At 37.0% G+C, this 25,348-nt stretch overlaps 2 protein-coding genes across 7 annotated transcripts in view; one reads left to right on the forward strand and one right to left on the reverse strand.

Moving 5' to 3' along the window:
• The window catches only part of LOC102899250, a 75,722-nt gene extending 72,763 nt beyond the window's left edge, over window positions 1–2,959 (reverse strand). Inside the window, exon 1 of the mRNA XM_045060653.1 lies at window positions 2,820–2,959. Coding sequence (XP_044916588.1) covers window positions 2,820–2,959 — 140 coding nt within the window. The remainder of the gene's footprint in view (window positions 1–2,819) is intronic.
• The window catches only part of WDR72 (WD repeat domain 72), a 230,900-nt gene that overhangs the window by 4,837 nt on the left and 200,715 nt on the right, over window positions 1–25,348 (forward strand). For 4 of the 6 annotated variants that reach the window (XM_023255333.2, XM_023255335.2, XM_023255334.2 and 1 more), the window contains exon 2: window positions 21,349–21,512. In XM_023255333.2, coding sequence (XP_023111101.2) covers window positions 21,360–21,512 — 153 coding nt within the window. In that variant the 5' untranslated portion in view covers window positions 21,349–21,359. Of the gene's footprint in view, window positions 1–68; window positions 146–1,993; window positions 2,252–21,348; window positions 21,513–25,348 lie in introns of those variants that run through there. The other 2 variants (XM_045059291.1, XM_045059290.1) reach the window with 2 other exon arrangements.

The raw sequence follows: 25,348 nt of genomic DNA on the forward strand, positions 1-25,348 counted from the left end.
AAAAGTAAATTTTAATAGTATTGTATTTATGTATTTATATTTTTATTTATGTATTTATTTTTAATTAGGAGAAACAGTGACTGTGATTCTTAAAAGCCCACCATTCCACGTAGGCACAAAGACACTTATTTCTCCACTTCTTGAGGTAATGAAACCTGAGTATTTGAAGCAACTTTTTGATGTGTATTTTGATTTCCTTTTGAACAAAAAAATACAAACAGAAAGAGCTTCAATTTTCTTGTTTGTTTGTTGTTTTTGCAGTGAGATCACAGAAATAAACCAAGTCAGAGCAACTCTGTTGAATAGCTAATGTCTGCTGCCTGGAGAAAGAGAAAATTATTTTCTGCCCTCTATGTTGATGTGTATAGAACATGTGTTCTGAGTAGCTTCTATTTTCACTGCCTCTTTTTCCAGCTGAAGTGCAACATAAACTATTTTAATTAATATTGTGTCACCAAAAGGGATTGAAATAGCCAATTGAATTCTACCAAGATAGAGTCTTTTGATGAAAACATATCTTTATTGATTGTGGACGAAAAAAATCATTCTTAAAATGAAATCCAGAGAAAAATCATATCCCTCAGAGAAAATTTCTGAGTGGCAGGCCGAGATTAACATCATAAAATTGAATTTGTGCTGCAAGCCTTTGATGTAATCAGCAGCTGGGAGATGGTGTTGCCCTTGCTGTGCTCTCTCTGATTGTGGTGAATTATTGTGTAGAATGAAATAAGTGTTTCTGGTGTCCCTCCTCCAAGAAATACAAACAAGGTATTACTGGGTAGTTTCTTGCTAGTTAAAATGGGTTGGATCGATTCTAGGCCTCTTGGGCTCTCATACACCCATGAACTATAGGAGTTGGGCATTTATTTATGGCCTAGGGACAGAATTTCTTGATGCCACTGGACAGTGACTTGTTTCGTCAGTAAAGAGCCAGCAGAGCAGAGATGACAAGAGTAAGCAGAGGCCAGGATATGTTGGAAAGTGCCACAGTTGCACAGACGTAAGGTCTAGCCCTTGCCTGTCTCCCTCTGCCACTTCTTGTCACATACACTGCATTGAAATCATGGCAGTATGGACATCTCACTTTGTACAAAGAGTCCTTTTCCATGACACTGGTGTTAGGATGAGCTTATTTTTTGTTTGTTCTTGTATTAAGTCCTCATTCTTAGAAAACACACTTGCCCGTGCATGTACTCACGCATGTAATGAATAGGTTTTGTAGATGAAGCACAGAAAATCTACTCACATGTTTACCTTTAAATTGAAGAGAGATTTGGCCCCTGAACCACTCCTGTGGTTGAACCTAAGTTGTTTTTGTTTTGTTTTATTTTTTTAAAAAAAGAGGAGGACTGGTTTGTCTGTACACAAAGCCATAAACTGTAAAGCATCAGTTGGTAATGGTGCCTTTGTGGTTAAGCTCACTCTCAAGCCTTGTGAGAAGTGGGATGGGCCTTGTAGTCAGACAGATCCAGTAATGTAATTCTAGCCTAGGGATTTAGATTCACCAGGCCTCCTTTTCCTATTAACGTAAATGGTGAGTGTGACAGAAAATCTACAATAGTGAAAAGAATGGCTGCAAATGGCTCATCTCCTGTATCTTGAATTAATGGTAGAATGGGCTGCTAATCCAGGAAATAACTTTAAAAAAAACAAAGAAAAACAATATTCTTGTAAAGCTAAAGTCCCTTTGCATTATGACCTTCAAGTCATGTCCCTCCTCAACCACTCTCTCCAAACCACCATGGAATTCTGCATTCATAAGCCTTCTTTTATCTATCTATCTATCTATCTATCTATCTATCTATCTATCTATCTATCTATCTGTCATCTTTTTACTTTTCATAAAATTATTTACTTTTTATTACATCCTTCTTGATATAGTTCTCTTTTGGCCAAGCTTCTGCTGGGATCCTGGAGTGCAAAAGGATGAGTTTGTAATGTTCCCTGGCTGAGGAATTCCTGTTTTGTGGGCAAAATCAGAGAACACTAGAATCGTGGGCATTTCAGGAGGCTTCTCCAAACAGGACTTGTCTACATAGCTCTGTATTTCTGCCTGTGGGAGTGCCTTCCATCTGTTTTTCTGAGAGGCAGGGACTGTCATAATGGCAGTGAGCTGACTAACAATGTCAGTTTGTGCTGAAGTTGGGGAAAGTGAAGTAAATATCACCACCAAGGAAGGAGGCATGGGCCTGATGGAAAACATAACTTTTCTAAGAGAGAATCCTATGCCATTGACCACTATGGGATTGAGGTATGCTTTGGTCTTGTAGCTGGGGAATACTTGACGTGGCATACTTTGTATCAGATATTTACATGCTTATGACTTGACTCATAGGTTGTAAATTCTTAGAGGTCAAGAATCTTTGTTTTTTTTTTCTTTAATTTATTGGGGCTTTCAATAAATACTTGCGGAATGAATAAAATGAATATATTAGGGAACCTATAAAATGGATGGAAAGGAGATTTATACAAAAGAAGTAGAAAAGAAAATTTGGTAAATGACTGATTATGTGATTCAGACTAAAATTTAAGTGTTATCTCAAGAATAGTTATATGTTTTTAAGGGCTACATTCTGACTAGAAAGAAACAGAAAGAAAAAATCTATGAGTCAGGTTAGGTATATTAGTTGCTATGGCTGTCATAACACAGTAAGGCAAATTGCATGATTTAAGTGACAGAAATGTATTATGTCATGGTTTGAGAGGCTAGGTGTCTGAAATAAGGTGATGTCAGGGTTCTTTCCTTCTGAGGCCTGTGAGGAAGAATCTGTTTCAGACTAGCTGCTGGTGGTTTGCTGGCAGTCTTTGCTGTTCCTTACCTTGTAGAAGTATGACCCCCATTTCTGAAATCATCTTCACGTCTCTCTCCCTGTGTGCATCTGTCACCAAATTTTCTTGTTTTACAAGGGATGCCGGTCTCATTGGATTTGGGCCACACGTCAATCCAGTATGACCTCATCTCTTCACTTAATTAATTCTGACCCTGTCTCCAAACAAGGTCACATTCTGAGGTACTGAGTTAGGACTTCAATATATGAATTTTGGGGTGGGCTCAATTCAACCCGTAGTGGATGGAAAGATGGTAGATTTTGTTCTACTTTGACATTTTGGCACTTTGGAGTTTTACCTTCATTGTTCCTGCTTGGTTTACTCACTAGATGGAATCCACTGTAAATTATGAATAACAGAATGAAGGATTACAAATGACAAGGATTCCACTTATCATTCTACTATTTATTTAGCAGGATTTATACACAGATTTTGAGATTGAAAAAAAGCCTTCTAATAATAGCAGCTAACATTTATTGAATGCTTACTATCTATCTGATGATTCCCATGGATTATCACATTTAACTCTTGTATGAATTCTACTGGATTGATATTATTACTTATTTACATTTTACTGATGAGGAATCCAATATGAAATTGTAAATTAATCTGCCTGAGGATATATAGTAGTAGATTTAGCATTCAAATCCAAGCTGACTAATTACAGGACCTCAATACTGGGCACATGCTGTCTCCTTAGTCTTATTACAACTTGGTAAAGTAGACATTATTCCCATTTCATGGATGAAGAAAGTTTGAAGTTACCACGTACTTGCCTGGATCAAAAAACCATCAAGTGTCTAAGATTTAGGGTTTAAGCTTAGGTGTTATCTCCTTGGGGAAATCCTTCCAATGTTTGAGTTCAAGCTCCACTTGTATTTCCCCCACAAACACACTTGCATTTACCGTAAATAGCACTCATTACACTCTTGGTGATGCCAGACATGCCTGTGTCCTTAGACACCATTGAGCATCTTGAGGTATGTGACATTGTTTTTCTTGTCTGTATCCTTAGAATCTTGCACAGTTTCTGACACATAGCAGATACTCAATAAATATTTGTTAATTAAATGAATATTGAGTAAAAGCAAAGGGGCCAAGAAAAAAGGAAACCACTTGAGGATACAAGAAATAGGGTTAATAAAAGGAGTAACTGAGGTGACAGAAGATGAAATTTGGGATAGGGATAAAAATGTTATTAGAGGAGATTTGTATGGGAATCTTACAAAATTAGGCTAAAACTAAGGAAAAGATGCAGAATGTTGATGTGATGAGAGGAAGCTCATGTTCAAGTGCCTTGATTTTCTTGGTTAGTTGGAAGTAAAGATCATCAGTCCAAAATATTGGGGTGCAAACAATTTCCTGAGTTGGGGTGAGGTTTTCAAGGAGTAGAAGAAAAGACTTCAGTATGGTAATGGATAGGAGTCATATTTCCCACGGGGATTTTAGGTGGTACACAGCAAACATTTATGGTCATAGACAAGTATTTATTTTAATGTGCATTTTGAAAAAAAAAATCTAACCAGCTCATCAAACTTCTTGATTTTATGGATATTAATGATAAAATAACTTTAAAGGAGACTCTTAAATCACTTAATTTATTCTTAAATAAGTTGATTTGATACTAAAATGAACTGAGTTAATTTAAATAAACATATTAGCCAAACAGTTTTATAGATTATACTTAGCAAAAACAAACAAACAAAAAAAAGCCTCAAGATTGGAATTAGGTTTTCAGAATTCACACACACACACACACACACACACACACACACACACACACACACTCTTCTAATAGCAGGAATACTTAGTTAAAATTAATCCTCAAATGACTCAGTTGTAAATACTTTGAAATCAGGGACTATGTTTTCTTATTCTTTGTGTTCTCTGCAGCCCAGCCCATCACTTTGAATATATGTGGTTCTCAATAAATATATGTTGAATTTATTTAAGAGTGGTCTAATAAACTGGTATTATTTTGTTCATGTTAGATACTTGTAGGTTTAAAAACAACAGGTTGATTGTAAATATTCAGAGAGTTAAATATAGAATAAACTAATGGGGGAAAAATCTACATCTTACAGCCTAAAATTAAGGTTTTAGACAAGAGGATTGGAATTCCATGAAGTTGTTACTGATTGAATATGAATAAAAGTGAAGGAACCACGAAGAAAGAAATGAGTTGTCCTTCCTGTATTTCTTTTACCAGCAGAACTCTCATGTCTTTGACAGTAACTGTAAATGGAACACTTTTGCATTAATTTGGCTGTGTGAGCTTTGTTGCACTATGGCTTACTGAGCAAGGAGGTGAAGTTGGAGGTACTATTTTGTGAAAATCTTTGACACAGAAGGCTGGGGGAGCTGTAAGCTATGATGGAAATTTCATCTGTATAGCGATAGGTATGTGATTCCTTGGCTGGTTTGTTTTATATATGTTCTAGCTCATGAGTGGAATTCAGAGATTACTCTGCATTGTGTGTTTCATTCATTCCTTGACCCCTGAGTTATTTTACCATTTACTTTACCTGCTAAGACATTCCATACCTAAGACACATTACTTTCTAGAGTTTCCTAAGTAGCAGTTAGTCACTCAATAATAACATTTTTGGAGGAGTTTAGCTTTCTTTTTTTTAAATTTATATCCAAATTAGTTAGCATATAGTTCAACAATGATTTCAGGAACAGATTCCTTAATGCCCCTTACCCATTTAGCCCATCCACCCTCCCAGAACCTTTCCAGTAACCCTCTGTTCTCCATATTTAAGAGTCTCTTATGTTTTTCCCCCTCCTTGTTTTTATATTATTTTTGTTTCTCTTCCCTTATGTTCATCTGTTTTGTTTCTTAAATTCCTCATATTAGTGAAGTCATACGATATTTGTCTTTCTCTGATTAATTTCACTTAGCATAATACCCTCCAGTTCCATCCACATAGTTGCAAATGGCAAGATTTCATTCTTTTTGATTGCTGAGTAATACTCCATTGTATATATATACCACATCTTCTTTATCCATTCATCCATCAATGGACATTTGGGCTCTTTACATACTTTGGCTATTGTTGATAGTGCTGCTATAAACATGGGGGTGCATGTGTCCCTTCAAGACAGCACACCTGTATCCCGTGGATAAATGCCTAGTAGTGCAATTGTTGGGTCGTAGGGTAGTTCTATTTTTTGAGGAACATCCATACTGTTCTCCAGAGTGGCTGCACCAGCTTGCATTCCCACCAACAATGCAAAAGAGAGCCTCTTTCTCCACATCCTCGCCAACATCTGTTGTTGCCTGAGTTGTTAATGTTAGCCATTCTGACAGGTGTAAGGTGGTATCTCATGGTGATGATGAAGGATGCTGAGCATTTTTTCATGTGTCAGTTGGCCATCTGGATGTCTTCTTTGGAGAAGTGTCTATTCATGTCTTTTGCCCATTTTTTCACTGGAATATTTGTTTTTTGGGTGTTGAGTTTGATAAGTTCTTTATAGATTTTGGGTACTAACCCTTTATATCATATGTCGTTTGCATGTATCTTCTCCCATTCTGTCTGTTGCCTTTTAGTTTTGCTGATTGTTTCCTTCTCTGTACAGAAGATTTTTATTTTGATGAGGACCCAGTAGTTCATTTTTGCTTTTGTTTCCCTTGCCTCCAGAGACGTGTTGAGTAAGAAGTTGCTGCAGCCAAGATCAAAGAGGTTTTGGCTTGCTTTCTCCTCAAGGATTTTGATGGCTTCCTGTCTTACATTGAGGTCTTTCATTCATTTTGAGTTTACTTTTGTGTATGGTGTAAGAAAGTGGTCCAGGTTCATTCTTCTGCATGTCGCTGTCCAGTTTTCTCAGCACCACTTGCTGAAGAGACGGTCTTTATTCCATCGGGTATTTTTTCCTGCTTTGTCAAAGATTAGTTGGCCATACGTTTGTGGGTCCATTGCTGGGTTCTCTATCCTGTTCCATTGATCTGAGTGTCTGTTTTTGTGCTAGTACTGTACTGTCCTGATGATTACAGCTTTGTAGGATAGCTTGAAGTCCGAGATTGTGATGCCTCCTGCTTTGGTTTTCTTTTTCAAGATTGCTTTAACTATTCGGGGTCTTTTCTGGTTCCATACAAATTTTAGGATTGTTTGTTCTAACTCTATGAAGAATGCTCGTGTTATTTTGATAGGGATTACATTGAATATGTAGATTGCTTTGGGTAGTATTGACATTTTAACAATATTTGTTCTTATCCAGGAGCATGGAATCTTTTTCCATTTTTTTTTGTGTCTTCTTCAATTTCTTTCATAAGGTTTCTGTGGTTTTTAGTGTATAACTTTTTCATGGAGGACTTTAGTTTTGATGTTGGTTAGGGGTTAATTCTGAAACAGTCAAGCTCCACTGGGTGGACCAAGTAGAATTTTATGTGTTATTCAAATATGCCACGGGCAGTCTTGGCCTTAGTAGAAACATTTTTCTTTAACCTTTCCTAAGGAGTGATCTGATTACAATCTGTTGATAAAATAAGACCTTTTACTTCAGGAACATCTGCAAACAGACAGGTTTGGGCAGACAAGGCGTCTGTGGAGACCAGCTGTGCAGGAACCCTTTGGTTCCTGCAGACTCCTGAGGCAGCTTGCTTCATATTCCTTGGGGCAAAAGTAGCTCTCACTGTGGCCTACCCTGACACCCAGACATTTTCTCTCCAGTCTTCTTCTTGCTTCACAAAGCCCTACTTTGCTCTCTGCCTGTTTGTTGTCCCTTACTAGCTAGCTGTGTGACGTAAGCCAAACTACTTTACTCAGATCTCCAATCTCTATTTTTTTTCAGCTTTATTAAGGCAAAATTTTACATACAATAAACTGCACCCATTTCAAGTGTTCAATTTGATGGATTTTAATACTCCTAGCACTTTAACCTAAACTCAAAAATTAGAAGAAAACATGCCCACTGGTTTCAAGATGAAGGAAGGAATCATGAAATAATTTATTTGGGTTCCTCAGCACCCGTATATTGAGTTTTGAACAAAGTAGTTGGGGTTTCCCTTCACTCTGGGGATGGGATTCTGAGAGGTCATACAACGGTATAAGTGGCCGATCTGAGATTCAAACCCAGGTCTGTTTTATACTAAAGCTTCTATTGTTAACAGCTATACAGTTTTAATTTTCCTCACATATATTTACTTTGGTCAGATTTATTCAGAATTCATGCATGGTAATGGGGGACTTTACCATTTGTATTCTTTGGTTGGCTGTCCTCAGTCAAGGGGTTCGAGATTTGTGTCTGTCTCTGAGGCTGGTGAGGCAGAGACTCGGTGTCTGGGCGTGTCTCTGAAGCTATTTATGACAAGTAAACAATTCCAGTGCCCAGTAGACAGCAGTCACAAAACCACATTTGCATCATACTCATTATTTTGCTAACCCCAGACAAGTCAGAGAGATAAAAACAAATTGTTACAGGGAAGAAGATGGCAGTGAGAAGGATGGGGACTGCATTGGTGTGTCTTCTTTTCTTACACTTGCTAGGTAATTGTATTCATGGAGAAAAAAACAGGCGCATGTTAGCCCAAGGCAGTGGAGGCCATGTTGGAGCTTGGATGCACAAGATGTTTTATTGTTGTTGTTTTGCTTGACTTTTTATTTTTTGTTTGTTTGCTTATTTTTCAAAGAACTATCAAAGTAATAAAACATTTCGCTTAGCAGATTACTAAGACTTTCCGGATGGGAAGTCTCTGTTGTCATGGTGTGCAGGGAGAGAATGCTGGATGGGTTGGTGGGAGACGTGGTCTGGTTCTCAGCCACTCTCTTTGAAGTGGGCTAAGTAAGCAATTTCCCTGGGCTTTCATATCCTCATCTGTGGAAGGAAGGAAGGCAGTGACTGTGATCTTCAAGGCTTCCTTGTGTCTGTAGCCTAGAGTTGCAAGCAGCCCTAGGATGCCTACAGGCACATCCAGTTAAATTTGAATTTCAGATAAACAACCCATTTTTATAAGCATGTCCTATGGAATTAAAGTTGGTTTTTTTGGTGTAAACATGACCAAAATATAGCCTCGGACACACTTATATTAAACAAATTTGTTGCTTATCTGAATTTCCAATTTAATTGGATATCCTATATTTTTATTTATTGAATCTGGAGTCATTAATTTTAAGATAATCATAGAGTTTAGTATAATAACAATTGTACTTTTTCATGGCCAAATGTTCTAGTATATAACCACAGTTTTAGAAAAGAAACTGTAATTGCCAGTATTGCAAAAGTAGCATAGAGAATCTCACACTAAGAAAGCTATTGCTAGAAAGTAATAGTCACATTCTCTGCCCATTATGTAAAATTATAGTGATCCATAGCCTTATTCATTTATTTAATAAAGATTTACTGAGTGCCAGTTATGAACAAGGAATTATGAAGGTGTTTTCTGTACAGAAATCACCAATTCTATACAGAATCACCTATCTTCACATCAATTCTCCAAGGTAACTATTTTCTTCATTTTGTAGATGGGAAAACTGAGGCTCAAAGAATATTTGCTAGCTATTAAGGGGGAAAAAAGACCAAGAGTTATGCGACTCTATTGTATTTTCTTGCCTATTTTCTTCACAATAATCTATTTTTTTTCAACATTTATTTATTTTTGGGACAGAGAGAGACAGAGCATGAACGGGGAGGGGCAGAGAGAGGGAGACACAGAGTAGGAAACAGGCTCCAGGCTCTGAGCCATCAGCCCAGAGCCCGACGCGGGGCTTGAACTCACAGACCGCGAGATCGTGACCTGGCTGAAGTCGGACGCTTAACGACTGCGCCACCCAGACTCCCCCACAATAACCTATTTTAAACCCAATTAATGGATATAGTGGTGTGCTAAATAAACCTAATGATGAGTGTATACTCAGAAACTATTATTTCCATCCATTTGTGTGGCACACAGAGAGGGACACCAGGGTGATTATTTCCCCCTAAAGATAAGTTCTACCAGAATAAGAAGATTCACTGGTTCTGAGAAAGTCACATCACCTTTCCTCTACTTTCTCATCAGCAGAATAGGAGTTGAACTCCACGTTTATAAAGTTTCTTCTAGTTTCTACTGAAATCCTGCCTCATATTCAAGGTGAAATATAGTCATTTAAAGAGTATTTACTGAGTGTTTTGTATGTGGCAGGGAGTGTGCAAGGGACTAGTGATCAAACAATGAAAATACATATCCATCCTTTGCGAGCTGTAATTTACAGTTTTGCAGATGTTTTCCCCCTGGTGATTTAAGAGCCCCTATAAGTTTGGGAGGTGATCAGGAAGCTCACATTGTTGGTGGAGGTAGCCCTTTGCTATTTTTATCTAAAAATACATTACTTAAAGACATTTTCCCTTGAAAATGAAACAACTTGGGAGTTCCCAGGTGCTATCATGTGAGTTTGTGCAATAGTTAGTGGCTTCAGCATGGCTGCATCACCAGGAGGCTTATTTCTTAATTGTGAGTATGGTTTTCCAAACTCTGTAATGGTTTGGACCTTCTATAGCTTTAAATCATTTATGCTTCTTGACAAATTTTACTTAATTCACTGTTTCTCACCCTTTTTCATGCCAAAGCATGAACACAGAAAACAATTATCTTTGTACATACTGGGTGGAGGGTTTCAATTTCTCTTACCCCCTCCTATCAGCTTTTCACAACCTAGTATGTGTCATGGCATACAGCTGGGAAGCTCTGATTTATTTAATTTCTACATGGTTACAGAAAACAAGCACAGAGAACTCTACTGTTGAAATCCTGTTTCGATGAGAATGAAAACAGTAACAATTCTGCATATTCACTACAAAGTGTTCATTTAGTCTGTTGGTGCATTCATCTGATAAGTATTCTTATGTGGAATATGAAGCTGTCACTAGTATTTTACAAATTAATATTATATCAATATTAATTGATATTAAATATGAAAATTAACAAATATTAAAAGGAGAAAATTATAATGATTTCACTGAGTATGGTTTTTTCTAGTGAGTAAATATATTCACAAACTTAATGTGTTTTGAATGACTACAAATTATTTGTAAGTAACAGTCTGAAATCTTCTCTCTTATTTGGCAACAAAATGTTGAAATTATATAAATGAACAGATTGACTTTGTTAACCGTAAAAGGTAGGAAATCTAAACATATCAGAAAGGTAGTTTTGGTCTTGTTTGACATATACCTAATGTTTAATCTATTAAATATCATATATTTATTTATTTTTTATTTTTTTAAAAACTTTTTTTTTCAACGTTTATTTATTTTTTGGGACAGAGAGAGACAGAGCATGAACGGGGGAGGGGCAGAGAGAGAGGGAGACACAGAATCGGAAACAGGCTCCAGGCTCTGAGCCATCAGCCCAGAGCCTGACGCGGGGCTCGAACTCACGGACCGCGAGATCGTGACCTGGCTGAAGTCGGACGCTTAACCGACTGCGCCACCCAGGCGCCCCTAAATATCATATATTTAAATAACATGTTTAAATTTAATATTATGCTCTTTTTTTCAGTTACATATAAATTGAATTTGTCTTTGTATGTATTTAAACTGTATTAAAACCAGCTTTATACTACACACTTTGAAAATTACTAGATCTATAACAATCTTTTTTCCTTAAAATTATTTTTATTATACTATTTGGAAATGACAAAATAATAAATAAATAATAAATATATATACCTATATATAGGTATATATAGGTATATATATGTATGTATATGAATGTATGTATGTATATACATGTATGTATATGTATATATATGAAAGAAAAGGGTTTTGAGGGACTATATATTATTGAAGAAAGGTACAAAAATCCAAAGGAAGGAAAAGTTGATGAAACATCACCTACTTTCTATAGATAACAACATAGACTCTGTGTTCTCATAGCACCTGGATGTTTCCAGAGCACTTGTTACATACTATTGAAGCCACTTTGGGACAAGTTGTGGAATGAATATGTATATATATATATTCATGAATATATATATATATATATATATATTGCAATATATATATATATAACTATATAACTAGTGAGTGATTCATTTACATGGGTTTTTCCCCCCAAAGAATTTAAAACTAGAAGGAAAAAAAAAAGAGACAGGCTAGAGTGGGAGAGAGCCAAAGCATAAGAGACTCTTAAAAAATGAGAACAAAATGAGGGCTGATGGGGGATAGGAGGGAGGGGAGGGTGGGTGATGGGTATTGAAGAGGGCATATTTTGGGATGAGCACTGGGTGTTGTATGGAAACCAATTTGACAATAAATTTCATATATTTTTTTAAAAAAGAATTTAAAACTATGGATTGTGAGCTTTTCTAAGGCCATTCATCTTCTCATCTTGAGAACCCATTGTGATAACTGGATAGGCTGCAGTTAAAAATTTGTCTAGAAATTATTTGAAAGTCACTTAAGAGTAGATCTGCATGTGTGTGTGTGTGTGTGTGTGTGTGTGTGTGTGTGTGTGTATGTGATTATTTTAACACTTTACTGATTATATGATAAAATATTGATCATATTGCTTACATAAGTTGCAAGATACAATATAACACTATAAAATATTGTACTTGGTACTGTGACTAGATCCAAAGGAAGGACATTTATTTGCCCTTTGTATTAGAGTCTGTAACTTTATCCCTGTCCATGGGAGTGTTTCATTTATAAGGTTCACTTTTTTTTTCTCCATTAGAAGTGTTTATTCAATTGCCTTTAAATAGGCCAGATTTAAAAGTCATTAAAGGACCCGTAATAATCTACTTGTAGTCATGATTAAGACATTCTGAAATATTCAGGCACTCACATTTGGAATACAATGGTTTAAACTGAGGGCTGTGATAGAGGTTTGGAAGCCCTTTCCAAGGCATTTAATACTTGTCTAGACACGTAATTATTTGAAAGGGGACATTATACTTCTGTCAGGGGCATAACATATCATATCACGTAGTTTCCTGTAGAGACTCTACAATAGACTGTTTCTTCCTTTGAGGATTATTTTTGATTACTGATTTCTGGGAAATTTCTGTATACAGGGTCTCAAGTTGTGGATTTTCTCTCTTTCTTGTTGACAATAAGGTGCTAAGTTTCTGGAGTTAATTTTTAATTTTTTTTTTCAAAAAAAGAGAAAAAGATAGTTTGGGGAAAAAGTGACTTCTGAGATATGCAACCTTTTAATCAGTTACTAACTCTCACTGTACAATTTGCTTAGTCTCTAAGAATCTCATGGTTAGAAGTGACCTTAAGAGTTATGTAGACCACATTTTTCATTATTAACTTTCTTATAAGAGAGATTAGAGAGGGATTAGATTAATGATCCCTAAAACCACTTCTTGACATAAATTCTAATTTTAAGGAAGTTTATAAAATAATGATAACATAATTTGTATATTTATACCCATGTGCTTTTATTTATATCATTGAATGTATACCTAATAAGAATACTGAAAAGTAGGGAACACAGGTGTTAGTGTCCTCGTTTATTACGTATCAACTTTATAATCTGGAAATAAGTTAGTAAGTGGTTATAGAAGCCCTGGAATGAGGTCTCTGAATTCCAGGTATGTTTTCACTCTATTTAGCAATCCAGATTGTCCAGGATGAATTCTGGTTGAGATCTGATTTCCTGTGGCTTTGGCCATGGTGCTTTTTGTTTTCTAACTTGGATGTTATGAATACTATGACTTTTAAGTGTTTTAATCTATGGAATCCTAGACTTACTTGATTTTCTAAATTCCAAGTGCCCTGTATTTTGTTGTATATTAAACATTTGTAAACATTTGCATGGGTGGATGCTTTCCTAGACATGAGTCTTCAGAGTATAGTGTACATTTCCATTCATTCGTTTATTCATTCAGTAAGTAGTTACAGAGTTCCTGCCGGTCCTAAGCCATTTTCTGAGACTGGAGAATACAACAATAGATAAAACAGACAGAAGTCACTGCCCTGGGAGGATTTAAAATCTAGTGAATTTGAAACGAATTTAATTTGAATTAAGAATAAAGCAAAAGTGTAATGGTGGAAAAGTTTGATACATGGGTAACTGTTGCTATGATCCAGAAGTATGGAGCTAAAAAAAAAAAAAAGTATAGTAATTTGTTGAATACCACTATGTCTTTCACATTATAAACATGATCTCATTTCACCTTGACAATAGCCCTGGTTTAGGCATCATTATCATTTCCAGGTTAGAGACGAGAAAACAAGAGCCAGGGTGATTAAATGACTCACATAAGTCTAACCTGACTTAAAGTCTATAATCTTAATTAGCTCCCTCCTTTTGGAATATAGAGCTGAAAAATAATACATAAGATAATTTATTCAACCAAGACCTCATTGTTTTCTCATGTTCAAAATACTGTGCCTCAGACACTGTAGAGAATATAATAAGGATTAAGGAATGATTCCCATCTTCACAAAGAATAGAAGGAAGAAGCATCAAAATCATATAATACAATAATATTGTTCAAATTTAAAGTAATACTTTTCAAGTACCCATTGTGGGCTAGGCACTACACTAACCTTGCAGTAGTGTTTCATTTCATTAGGGAGACATCATTGCACAGCAGATAATTTTAGGGGAAACAGGAAACCAGAATAATACAAAGTAGCTGATTATTGGGTAGACAATGTTGCAATGATTCAAGCAAGAGAAGTTGATTTTCCAGAGTAAAGGGGCTATAAATAACTCCCCTCAGGAATTATTTATCTTCAGCATAATGTTAGTTAATAATTACAATGTACTAATTCCCTGGCAAATGTTTCCCAAATTTATGTCTGCTATAGTTTTTTCTTGGTAGTCTAGACAAATTTCCTTGACTCAAGTTTCCTAAGTGAGCTTGAAAAGGTGACAGGAGAGTCCTTAGACAAGAGCCAAGTGCACAATGCCTATAGACAAAAAATTCCTGGCTTCCTTTGGAACAGTGTGACCCTGAGCACGCCCTTTTCTACCACTTCTTAGTTCTGAGAAGCACATGTTAGCTACGGGAAGAGTGAGGCTAAAGTGCGCATGACTTCCAGATGGTGATTTTTGTTGTAATACTAGAAGCCACGCTGAAAAGACCAATACAAAGTTAGGAGTAGTGTTTCTTAGGAGGAGAATGTTAAAACACACCCAAGCGGTTCTTCTCACTACCAGCTTTGTGATCTTCACGTCTATCATATTACCTCGTATTCACAGGAATGACTTATGCCCCCAAGGTGAATTTTCCTGATAAGTGAAACTTACTATTTAACTCTGTCTTCGAAGTTGTTAAAACTATTACTTTCTGCTTTTCTGCCTTCTTAAACAGTGTGTTGGCCATCTTATCGTGTTTTACTCAGCCAGTCAGTGCCATGATGCATAATAATTGCCTTGGGTTGAAATACCATGGAGCCCTTGGGAGTGATGGCGATTTGGGCCCACGATTTATCTGTGAATGCTGTATTCTCTCAGGCCTTATTTGTTAGAAAAATGTCTTTATATAGCCCTCACTTTGAGTGATAGCTAAGTATAAAAACCTAGGTTGACATTGACCCTCAGCATTTTACAGGTAATATTCCAGTAGCTTTGGGCCTTAATGTTGCTGTGGAGAGATCTACTTTGAGCATACTTGATGTTCCTTTTTTAGGTTGTTTTGTTTTATTTCCTTCATGCTTTGCCTTTAATGTAGTGTTTCTCTACGGTTTCTCTAAGATGTCCTTTGGTGTCCATTTATTTCTAGTTTAATCCTCCTTAACACATTAGATTCTTAAATCTAAGTTTTGTATCTTTGAAATAGTCTGGAAAGTGGCAGACCCATTAATAATATGCCTTAAAAATATTTCAAACTTATGGGGCACCCAAGTGGCTGAGTTGGTTAAACATCTGACTCTTGATTTCAGCTCAGGTCATGATCTTGGGGCTCATGAGTTCGAGTCCTGCATCGGGCTCTGTGCTGACAGCCTGGAGCCTACTTAGGATTTTGTCTCTCTCCCTGTCTCTCTCTCTCTTTCAAAATAAATAAATAAAAATTTGAAAACAATGCTTATAAAATATTTCAAAATTGGGGTGAGCAGTAAGTATAGTACACAGAACTATTTTCATGAAAACTATTTAAGAGTAATTTGCCAATCTATTACTCCATCTTTGAAGAATTAATTTGTATTTCTTAGAACAAAGATGTTCTCCTATATAATCTCCTGTATAATCACCCTTCAAAATTAGAAAATTAGAAAATTAGCATTGATCTATTCCTACTATTCAGTCCTAGACCCCACTCAAGTATTGCCAGTTATCCTAGTAATGTCTGCAGTAGTAAGAGGATCCAGGAGAGACCCATGTCTTGCATTTAGTTGTCCTGTCTCTTGAGTCTTTAGTTGGAGCGGTTTCTTAGTTTTTGACTTTCATGACCTTCTTTGGCCTTTTTGAAAATTACAGTTCAGTTATTTCACAGAGCCCTTCGGTTTGTATTCGTCACCATTAGATTCAAGTCACACATCTTTGGCAGGAACACCACAGAAGTAGTGCCGAGTTCGCCTCACAGCACCCTATCCAGTGGCGTGTGACTCTGATATGCCACATCACGGATGCTTACTTCCATCATTTGCTAGGCTCTTCTGTAAAGTTACTCTTTTTTTCCCCTTTGTAATTAGTAATTATCAGTGTGAACGTATGGCTTCCCATTTTATTCCATGAGTTTCAATCTGTTCCTAGCATGATTCACTTTGATGTCCATATTGTCCATAACTTGGCTGGTGGGCATCCATTCAACCTGGCTTCTGTGTCCCTTTGATACATCCTGTCACTCTCTGAGCACTTCCTTGCTTTCAACAATAATATATGCCGGTATCATTTTGGATTTTCCCTGTTCCACACCTGGAATCAACCAATTTCCCAAGAAACCCAGCTCCTTTTAGTAAAGACTCATATTGAGGGGGTGCTTGGATGGCTCTGTTGGTTAAGCATCAGACTCTTGAATTCCAGTCATGTCATGATCTCACTCTTCCTGAGTTCAAACCCTGAATGGGAGTCTCTCCCACCCTCTCTCTCTCGGCCACTGCCCCACTCTTGCATTCTCTCTCTCTCTCCCTCTCTCAAAATAAATAAATAAACTTTAAAAAGGGGAAAAAAAAGAATAGTATTTAGAAGATGCTAAGTGAGTTGTTGCTGTGGGAGTTGTTGCTGCTCCTCAGCCCTTGGGGAACAGAGATGGGAAGTGTGTACGTGTGGTGCATGTCTTCATACCAAAACCTCTGATTCCATTGCAACATCACAGAGAGTGTTCCAGTTTTCTTCCTTTTCTACTTCCAAATCTCTTTTCTGGTAATAAGAAACCTGGTTCCTGTTATCTTATTAACATATTCATTATTTGATCAATTACTCTGAATGTAACCAATTTTCTGTAAATGCTGCTGCCTTGCTTTCTGTGCGGATGTCCTCCTGATCACTAGATGGCTTCATCACCCCTGGAGGATCTGTCTGCTAACCCCAGATGTGAATACTCTGCTCAGCCACTGTATTCCCTGTGTCTGGTTACACTTTCTGTTAGTGCTCCTTCTCATACAGCCAAGACATGCTGAACCTCCCCCAGCATGCCTGCCTTCCTTAGCCTCCCTGGGCTTCTGCACTCTAGGCCAGGCCATCCCTGTAAATGGAAGTTCACATCACCCTGTCCAGCCTCTGACTCCCCTGTGCCAGTACCTCCTTACCAAGCATGAAAACCACATCACCCTGCTTGGGTTTTAGCACTCCTCACTGGATCTGCCTTCAGTACAAATACCCTTCTCACCTTACCCAGGTTTCTGAACCCCATATCAGGGCCACTTCCTTCATCATCCTCACAGTGTCAACTCTTTCCTTCTTGCTCAGGCCCCAACACCCAGTATGAGACAGCCTTGCACACACTGTCCCTCTTCACTCTGCTTGGGTTGTGCATCTCACACAGACCTGCCCCGTGTTTGGGCATCTTACTTATCCTTCCTGGGCTCCAATTTCATGTGTTCTCAGATGCCCTCCTCACCCTATATGAGCTCTGACACTCCATTCAAGTTTTCTCTGTCCAGTGGTTTTAGGAGTGAACTAGCCAGGAAGAGAAAGGGTTCTACCTTTGTTTTGAGCTTATATTAGATAAATGTTGGGTGTTTTCATTGTGTTATCTATACCTCTTAATATCTCTGTTTGATCTTATCTCCCTGATTTCTTTCATTCAACGTTCTCTTTCTTTACTACTCCTTGCCTTTTTTTCCTCTGGGTAATTTCTTGAGAATTATCTTTAAGTCCATTGATTCTCTCTTCATTTGAGTCTATTTTGATTTATTCTCTTGACATTTGTTATAGTCCAATGATTATGTTTTATTTCTAGAAGTAGTATCTGTTTGTTTTAAAATTCTACCTGTTTATTTTTTGTAGGCTGTCTTTTTTCCTAGGGTTTTAAATTTCTTCTTTTGTCTCTTTAATAGTTTAAAATAACTTAATACATTTGTTCTTCTTTTGCAATAAGTTTTATATTTTTCTGTTAGTATTAGTTCCTGGTGTACTGATCTTTCTGTTTACTTATGGTGTATTATTTTCTTGAATGCTTTGTAATTTTTAATTGGGAGTGTGGTTGTGAAGTATCTTTTAAAATGCTTTCTTTTTTAAAAAATAGTTTTATTAAAGTGTAACAGAAATGCTGTATATTTATATGTCTATGTATATGTATTGAAAATGTACAATTGTATATGTTTTAACATAATGTGTTCATTCATGAGACAATCACTACAGTCAAAATAATGCATGTCTACCATCCTCAGAAGTTTCTTCATTCTTCTTTGCAAACTCTTTAATCCCTGTCCCTTTCTCCTGTCCATAGGCAACCACTGACCTGCTTTCTGTTGTCCTGGATTAATTTGAATTTTCTAGAATTTTATAGAAATGGAGTCATACCGTATTTATTCTTTTTAGCTACTATTTTCACTCAATATAATTATTTTCAGTTTCATCTGTGTTGTGCTGATTAAGAGTTCATGCCTTTTTATTGCTGAATAGTATTCTATTGTGTGGCTATCCCAGAATTTGTTTATCCATTCATCCCATAGTGGACATTTCAGTTTCCAGTTTTTAGCTATTACAAATAGAATCCTACTTGGTCGAAGTCTTTGTATAAATACTTGCTTTTTTTTTTTTTTTTTTTTTTTTCTTCTTGGGTGAGACCTAGGGATGAATTGACTGGGTCATGTAGTAAGCACATTTCACTTTGTAAAACAAAAAAAACTATCAAACTATTTTCCATTGTACATTTCTAACAGCAGTGTATGTGTTCAGTTCTTCTACATTCTTAATACTTGGCCTGATGTTTTTTAAGTTTTGAGATTGTCTAATAAGTGTGTAGTGTTTTTGAAAGGCTTCCCACTGGTACCTTTGACCTGAGGACACTTTTTTACATGGGTTTCTGCACGTGGGGATTCTGGCATTATATGTATGTCATGATATTTTTTATTAAACCTGTTTTGTGGTTCAGGTTTGGCATGTTTTTCTTGGGAGTTTTGGAAATCAGCTTCCTTATCTTTCTGAGTAGTGTTGGAGTTACTTTAGATTCCATTTCATTGAGCAAGGAAGGGCTTCTCACCCTTAAGTGGGGATTAACACTTAAACATCTAGCCAACAGATCCATGTACAGACTCAGCTCTCATTTCAGGTTTCTCTTAGACTTGTAATGCCTGGAATTTCCTAGACTTATTTAAAAGCATGACTATTAAGCAACAATTAAAACACACAAACACATGTACACACACACACACACACACACACACACAGAAAGAGAGAGAGAGAACATTCTTTCTCTGTGTTTGAAGCAGAAGTCCAAGTTCAGATTACAGTGTTATTGAAATCAGAACTCTTTGGTTAGCTTAGTAATGTGATTAATATGTGTGGTTCTGGTAGTCTGAATTGCAAAGTTCCAGATATTTCGCATAGAAATCTTAGTTTCATGGTGCCTGGGGCCTGTGGTAAGAATAATACAGACCACTTGTGTACTGACCTAAGAGGTGAACCATCAGGAAGTAGGTATTGAATTCCAAACAGCTGAACTATAAGTAAATTTTTGAAAGGAACCAGTTTATGGGTTCAGCACTGCCTACATTGAATTTGTGTTCATAGTGTAGTGCATACCCCTGTTTATATGTGTGTGAGCCTATGTGCAATTAAACATTACAAAGAATATATACCATAAATTTTAATAACTTATATTGGCACTTGTCCTGTTTATGCTTCAGTACCAGAAGTCCTGCAGGACAGAAGGTTTTTCATTTTGTTAACTTTCTTAAGCCAAATGTGGGAAGTAAGTTTGGCATCTTTTTCCCTCTCTTATCTTTGACATTTTTTTTTAATTTTTTTTTTCAACGTTTATTTATTTTTGGGACAGAGAGAGACAGAGCATGAACGGGGGAGGGGCAGAGAGAGAGGGAGACACAGAATTGGAAACAGGCTCCAGGCTCTGAGCCATCAGCCCAGAGCCTGACGTGGGGCTCGAACTCCTGGACCGCGAGATCGTGACCTGGCTGAAGTCGGACGCTTAACCGACTGCGCCACCCAGACGCCCCTATCTTTGACATTTTTAATAAGACTAGTTAGATACTATGAAGTCATAAGAGGAAACATACTAATCTACTCTAAAGATTTATAGCATGATTAATCACCAAATTATTTGTGATTTCAGAAAAGAATGCCTATTTGGGGAAAACATTTAACTCAGTGTGGCACAAACAGTAATGCACATATCCCTACGTGATATTTGAGATCATTTTGGGGGATATACAGGCAAGCTTTTTTTGATAATTGCTTATTCATCTTAACCCTTGTAACTTGTACATGAAGGTAGTAATTTCATGAAAATTCTTATTGAGAAAGATATCAAATACAAAAATAAGTGAACTAAAAACAGAACATGAATATGACAGAAATCAGGACAATCATGCATGAATCTTTGAAGACTAGAAAAGACTTTTTATAGGAAAGATTTACTTCTTAATTACAAAGTTCAGATATTTGTTACTTAGGTGAAGTGATGACGTTTTGGGGAAAAAGTATGCAAAGCTGTCTTCGTATTATAGTGTGTAGCCAGCTCTATTCTTAAGAGGCCTAGCTGTGCTTTGGAGCAAGTTAGGATCACCCGTAGTCAGAGCTGTGTGTGGAGTGGGTAGATTATTCCTATCCTTCTCTTTGTCTGCATTAATAGTTACTAACTGAAGGGCACCTGGGTGGCTCAGCTGGTTAGAAGGCTGACGCTTGATCTTGGCTCTCAGGTCTTAATTTCACGGTTGTGAGTTTGAGCCCTGCACTGGGTTCCTTGCTGGGTATGGATCCTACTTTAAAAAAAAAAAATAAAGTCACAAATTGGGATAAAAGCCATTTCTCTTTGATGGATTAATACTGAGCATGGTAATTTCAATGCCTAATGAGTGCCTTCTCCTCTAATTGACAGGGAAGCACCCTTTTCCCCATCTCTGGGAGAATACATCCCAGAGTTTAGATCATGGTGAGTCCACTTTGTGACATGATCAGTCTTCCCAAATTTTTGAATGATGACTGTGTCCACTTCCCTTCTCTGTTTGTTCAAGATTCTGTCAGCATGAGGTGCTCCCTGCAGGCAGTGGCGCTCTGGGGGAAGAAGGCCCCTCCACACAGCATCACTGCCATCATGATCACTGATGACCAGCAAACCATTGTGACTGGAAGTCAAGAAGGTCAGCTCTGTCTCTGGAATCTCTCACCTGAACTAAAGGTTAGTGCAAGTGATTAACATTGAAACAGAAATCACTCCCAATATAAACACAATTTGATTCTTCCTGCAATGACAGTGGACGTTTTGCATGATTGTTAAGTAGGTGATTACTGAAGTAATAAATTGGTTTTACTTCTGAATTTGGAGAAAATGAAGTACTATATGATGGATCAAGATCCTATTTGAAAATTTTATTATGAATATTGCTAATCTTAGCTACCAGCTAAGTGTTATCACCCTTGAAGCTGTGCTGAGTGTTACCATTTTACATCCTGAATTATATGTTTAAGTAACTGAACTACAGACATATAAGTATAATTCTAAAAATTATGGCTCGTTAATCTAAACAAAGGGCACCCTTGAAAACCGCTATTAACTAAATGAGTAATATCTTAATTATCTGGGTGTTTCTGTCAGTTTGGCCTTCTTGCTATTCTTTTAGTCTCTGCTTGCATGTGATTTTTAAAGATCACATCAAAAAGCTCTAAATCCACTTTACTATTGTCGTCTTCCTATCTCAGAACCTGACCTCACCTAGGTTTTGGCCCATTGATTGGCAATTAATTGTCCCTGTCCCAAGTCATAAACATTTAACATATTGGAATAGATATTTGCTTAGTGCTAGCCGCCTCTAGACCCAATTTGAACATTTAAACTAATGATGTACTTAAAGTATACTGCCCTCATTAAGAAACCTTTTAAAGATCAAAGACTATTTTTAGCCTTTAAAGTTTGTCACTTTAAAACCTAAATTAACAATTAATTGTAATTCTATTTTATAGTGTAATTAATTAACATCTCCCATCACAGAAGAGTTACACTGCAGGACTGCCAAGAACTGCATAGCAGAGCAGCTCAGCTCAATGTTTATGAACATCCCAGAAAGAAGGAACTGGTCTTATTGCAACAGTTGAGCTTTGAAAAAAGTGGCCCACCACATGTATTATCTCTTAGAGTTTAAACTCACACTTCTAAATGGCTTCAAATGTCTTGCTACTGTTTTTAATATTTCAGTATAGTGGTTTCTGGCTGGAGTAGTTGTGTTATACAATAGGTAGGATGCAATAAGCTTAAGAAATTTGGAATCTTAGCATTTGTATCTTTTTACATACGTTCCTTGTATTTATTCAGCATTTATTCAACATGCATTTATTGACTACATATAAGTTAGGCAGTACGCTGTGTACCTCGGTTCAAACACGAGAAGACTTGGTGCTGGCCATCAAAGGGGCTGCAGTGCAGTAAAGGAAGGATATTGGCTAATGCTGTGCATTTATGTGATAATACAAGGTACTCTGAGTACCTTGAGGGCTGAGGGATTTAGATTTAAAAAAATTAACTAGCAAGAACTAACACCATGTGCTAATTAAAAGCAGTGGCAAAATTAAGGGATTTTGAGATGATTTATGCAAGAAGATGACATAATACTATATTATTATGTTTGTGATTTAGACTATCATTTGGTATTAATGTCAAGGGCATACTGACGGCAGAGGGAGAAGAGATAAAGGACAGTGACTATGGTAGGAGCCTCTATGTTAATTTAGGCAAGAAAGTTTTTGAGTATGAACAAAGTCAGTGACAGAGGGGAAGAAAAGGAGATGAAAACTGGGAAGATACTAAGAGGAAAGAATGGGAGGAACTGAGCAAATGATTGGAGTGTGGGTAAATGTGCAGGAACAGTCAAGGTTACCTTATAGATTTGGGGTTTGAGTGGTGGGTGGGACTGGTGGTGTGATGGTATCCTGTATTTGTATAAGGAATAGAGATGATTAGAGAATAGGAACAGGAAGGGAAAGGAGGTGATTTAAGTTCTGGACATCTTGGAGCATCCAAGTATTTATTAGGGGATTAGAAACACATCTCAGTTTTTCCCTGTCCATGGGTGGTGGGACTGTAGGGTACCGGGAAGCTAGAGAATAAGTACCTCCCTGTCCTGGGCTTCTCAACACATGCATCCCAAGCTCAGGGTCCGACTCCCAAAGACCTCTTTGTGGGGTCTCCCAGTGAGGAGCTTCTCCAAGGTTTCATGCTAAGAACTACTTCACTTGTGTTTTCTGGTATTTTTAACACTTTTAAGCATAGAGAAAGGTGAGTTGAACATCCTTCCAGATATATTCCCTGAGTGTTGCTGTGTTCTATTTTTCTTCCTATTTAATACTCAGAAAGAAACACAACAATGGCAAACTGAAGAGTAGCAATATTGTGTATAGGAAGAGAATGGAGAGATTGATCAGGTTCTAGTTCTGATATTTACCAACTTTGATGTCAAACAAATGACATATTCATTGAGCCTTGATTTCTTCATCTGTGAAATGGGGGATGAGACCCTGTTCATAGTTGCACTAGTGCCTGGATATGGTGGATGCTCAGCAAGTTGTGTGTTCCCATTTGTGCTATTGGAAGCTCTTGGCATTGGGCGGGGTTGGCAACGCTTCACACAGGTAGAGCCCATGAATGGAAGTAAAGGTGCCGTGGATTTCATCATGACAATGAGCAGGTATGATGGTGGATTTTTGTTGTTGTTATTCCTCACAGCAGTTCCAGAATATGATAAAATGAAGAGATTATACTGAAGAGTCAGAGCTTATTCAACTACATGTGGGGAGTTAGTAGCAGAATGAGGACTCCATATGCAAAGCAATGGGATTCCTTTATGCTGTTTTATTCATAGTGGATTTTCTCTAGGAGAGGGAATGTCCTTGATTTGCCCTGATTGATTGCTTAATTTGGCCTGTAATATATGGAAAGGTGTTAAATGCCTGGGGGTATGTGTTCTCAAATGTGATGATGGGGAAAGACAGTATGTTATTTTCTGAGATGGGACCTTCTGGATTTCCCAGGAAAAAGGTGGAATAAGAACTTGGGTTTTAAATGGTTCTCACCAACCACAAAACTTCTTTGTAGTACTGGAAATTTAATCTAACATCTTTTAGAGAAGTATTGCTGATTATGATAGAAATAAGATGAAGGCAGAGAACAATTGTGTTTTGAAATAATTTGTACTCATTGATATGATTTGGTTATCATCTATGGATATGTTTGCATAGTTCAGAAAAAGCATAATGAATATGAATTAATTTGGAAATAGATTATTACCCATAGGACAAGTTTTATTACAAATTTTCTAGTCATTCAAATTAAATTTTTAGTCCCTACTGACAACCTCTTCTCCATTTGAAGGGATCTTGCATGTTTCCTGTTTTGTAATTTGATTTTCACAATCTTGTTTTATAAAAACAAAGAGCACTGGACATCTTTCACACATGAGATAATGGAAGAATTAGCCTTCAATGCCATATTTTTAAACTCATGTTTAAAAATCGGTGTATTTAAATAAGAGCTTAGTTAAAATCTGACTTTTAGTGTGGAAAAATTAGTTTTTATTAGTTTTTATTTCTGAGGCAAGAAGCCACATAAGGTTACAGTAAGGTTATAATGATTACAAAAAGGGTAATGTTTTCTTTGTATTATTTTGTAAACTCATTTCTGCATTCTGAAATTTGCGCATTAACATGCTGCTATCATTTGAGGCACATTTTGTGCATAATAAACATCAACACTGACTTACTTGTATTCAAAACCTAGATGTTGTAAAACAGGTCTGGTGATTGTTTAGTTGTCAAGATGGATATAAAACCGAAAACAAAAACCAAAAAAATGTGTACAACACAATTCCTGTATCTGGGTATTTTTTTAGGCGTGCCTGGGTGGCTCAGTTGGTTGAGTGCCAATTTAGGTTCAGGTCATGATCTCACAGTTCATGGGTTTAGGCCCCGGATGGGTCTCTGTGCTGACAGCTCAGAGCCTGGAGCCTGCTTCGGATTCTGTGTCTC

This window comes from Felis catus, chromosome B3, assembly GCF_018350175.1.
Source record: "Felis catus isolate Fca126 chromosome B3, F.catus_Fca126_mat1.0, whole genome shotgun sequence".
Taxonomy (NCBI): domain Eukaryota; kingdom Metazoa; phylum Chordata; class Mammalia; order Carnivora; family Felidae; genus Felis; species Felis catus.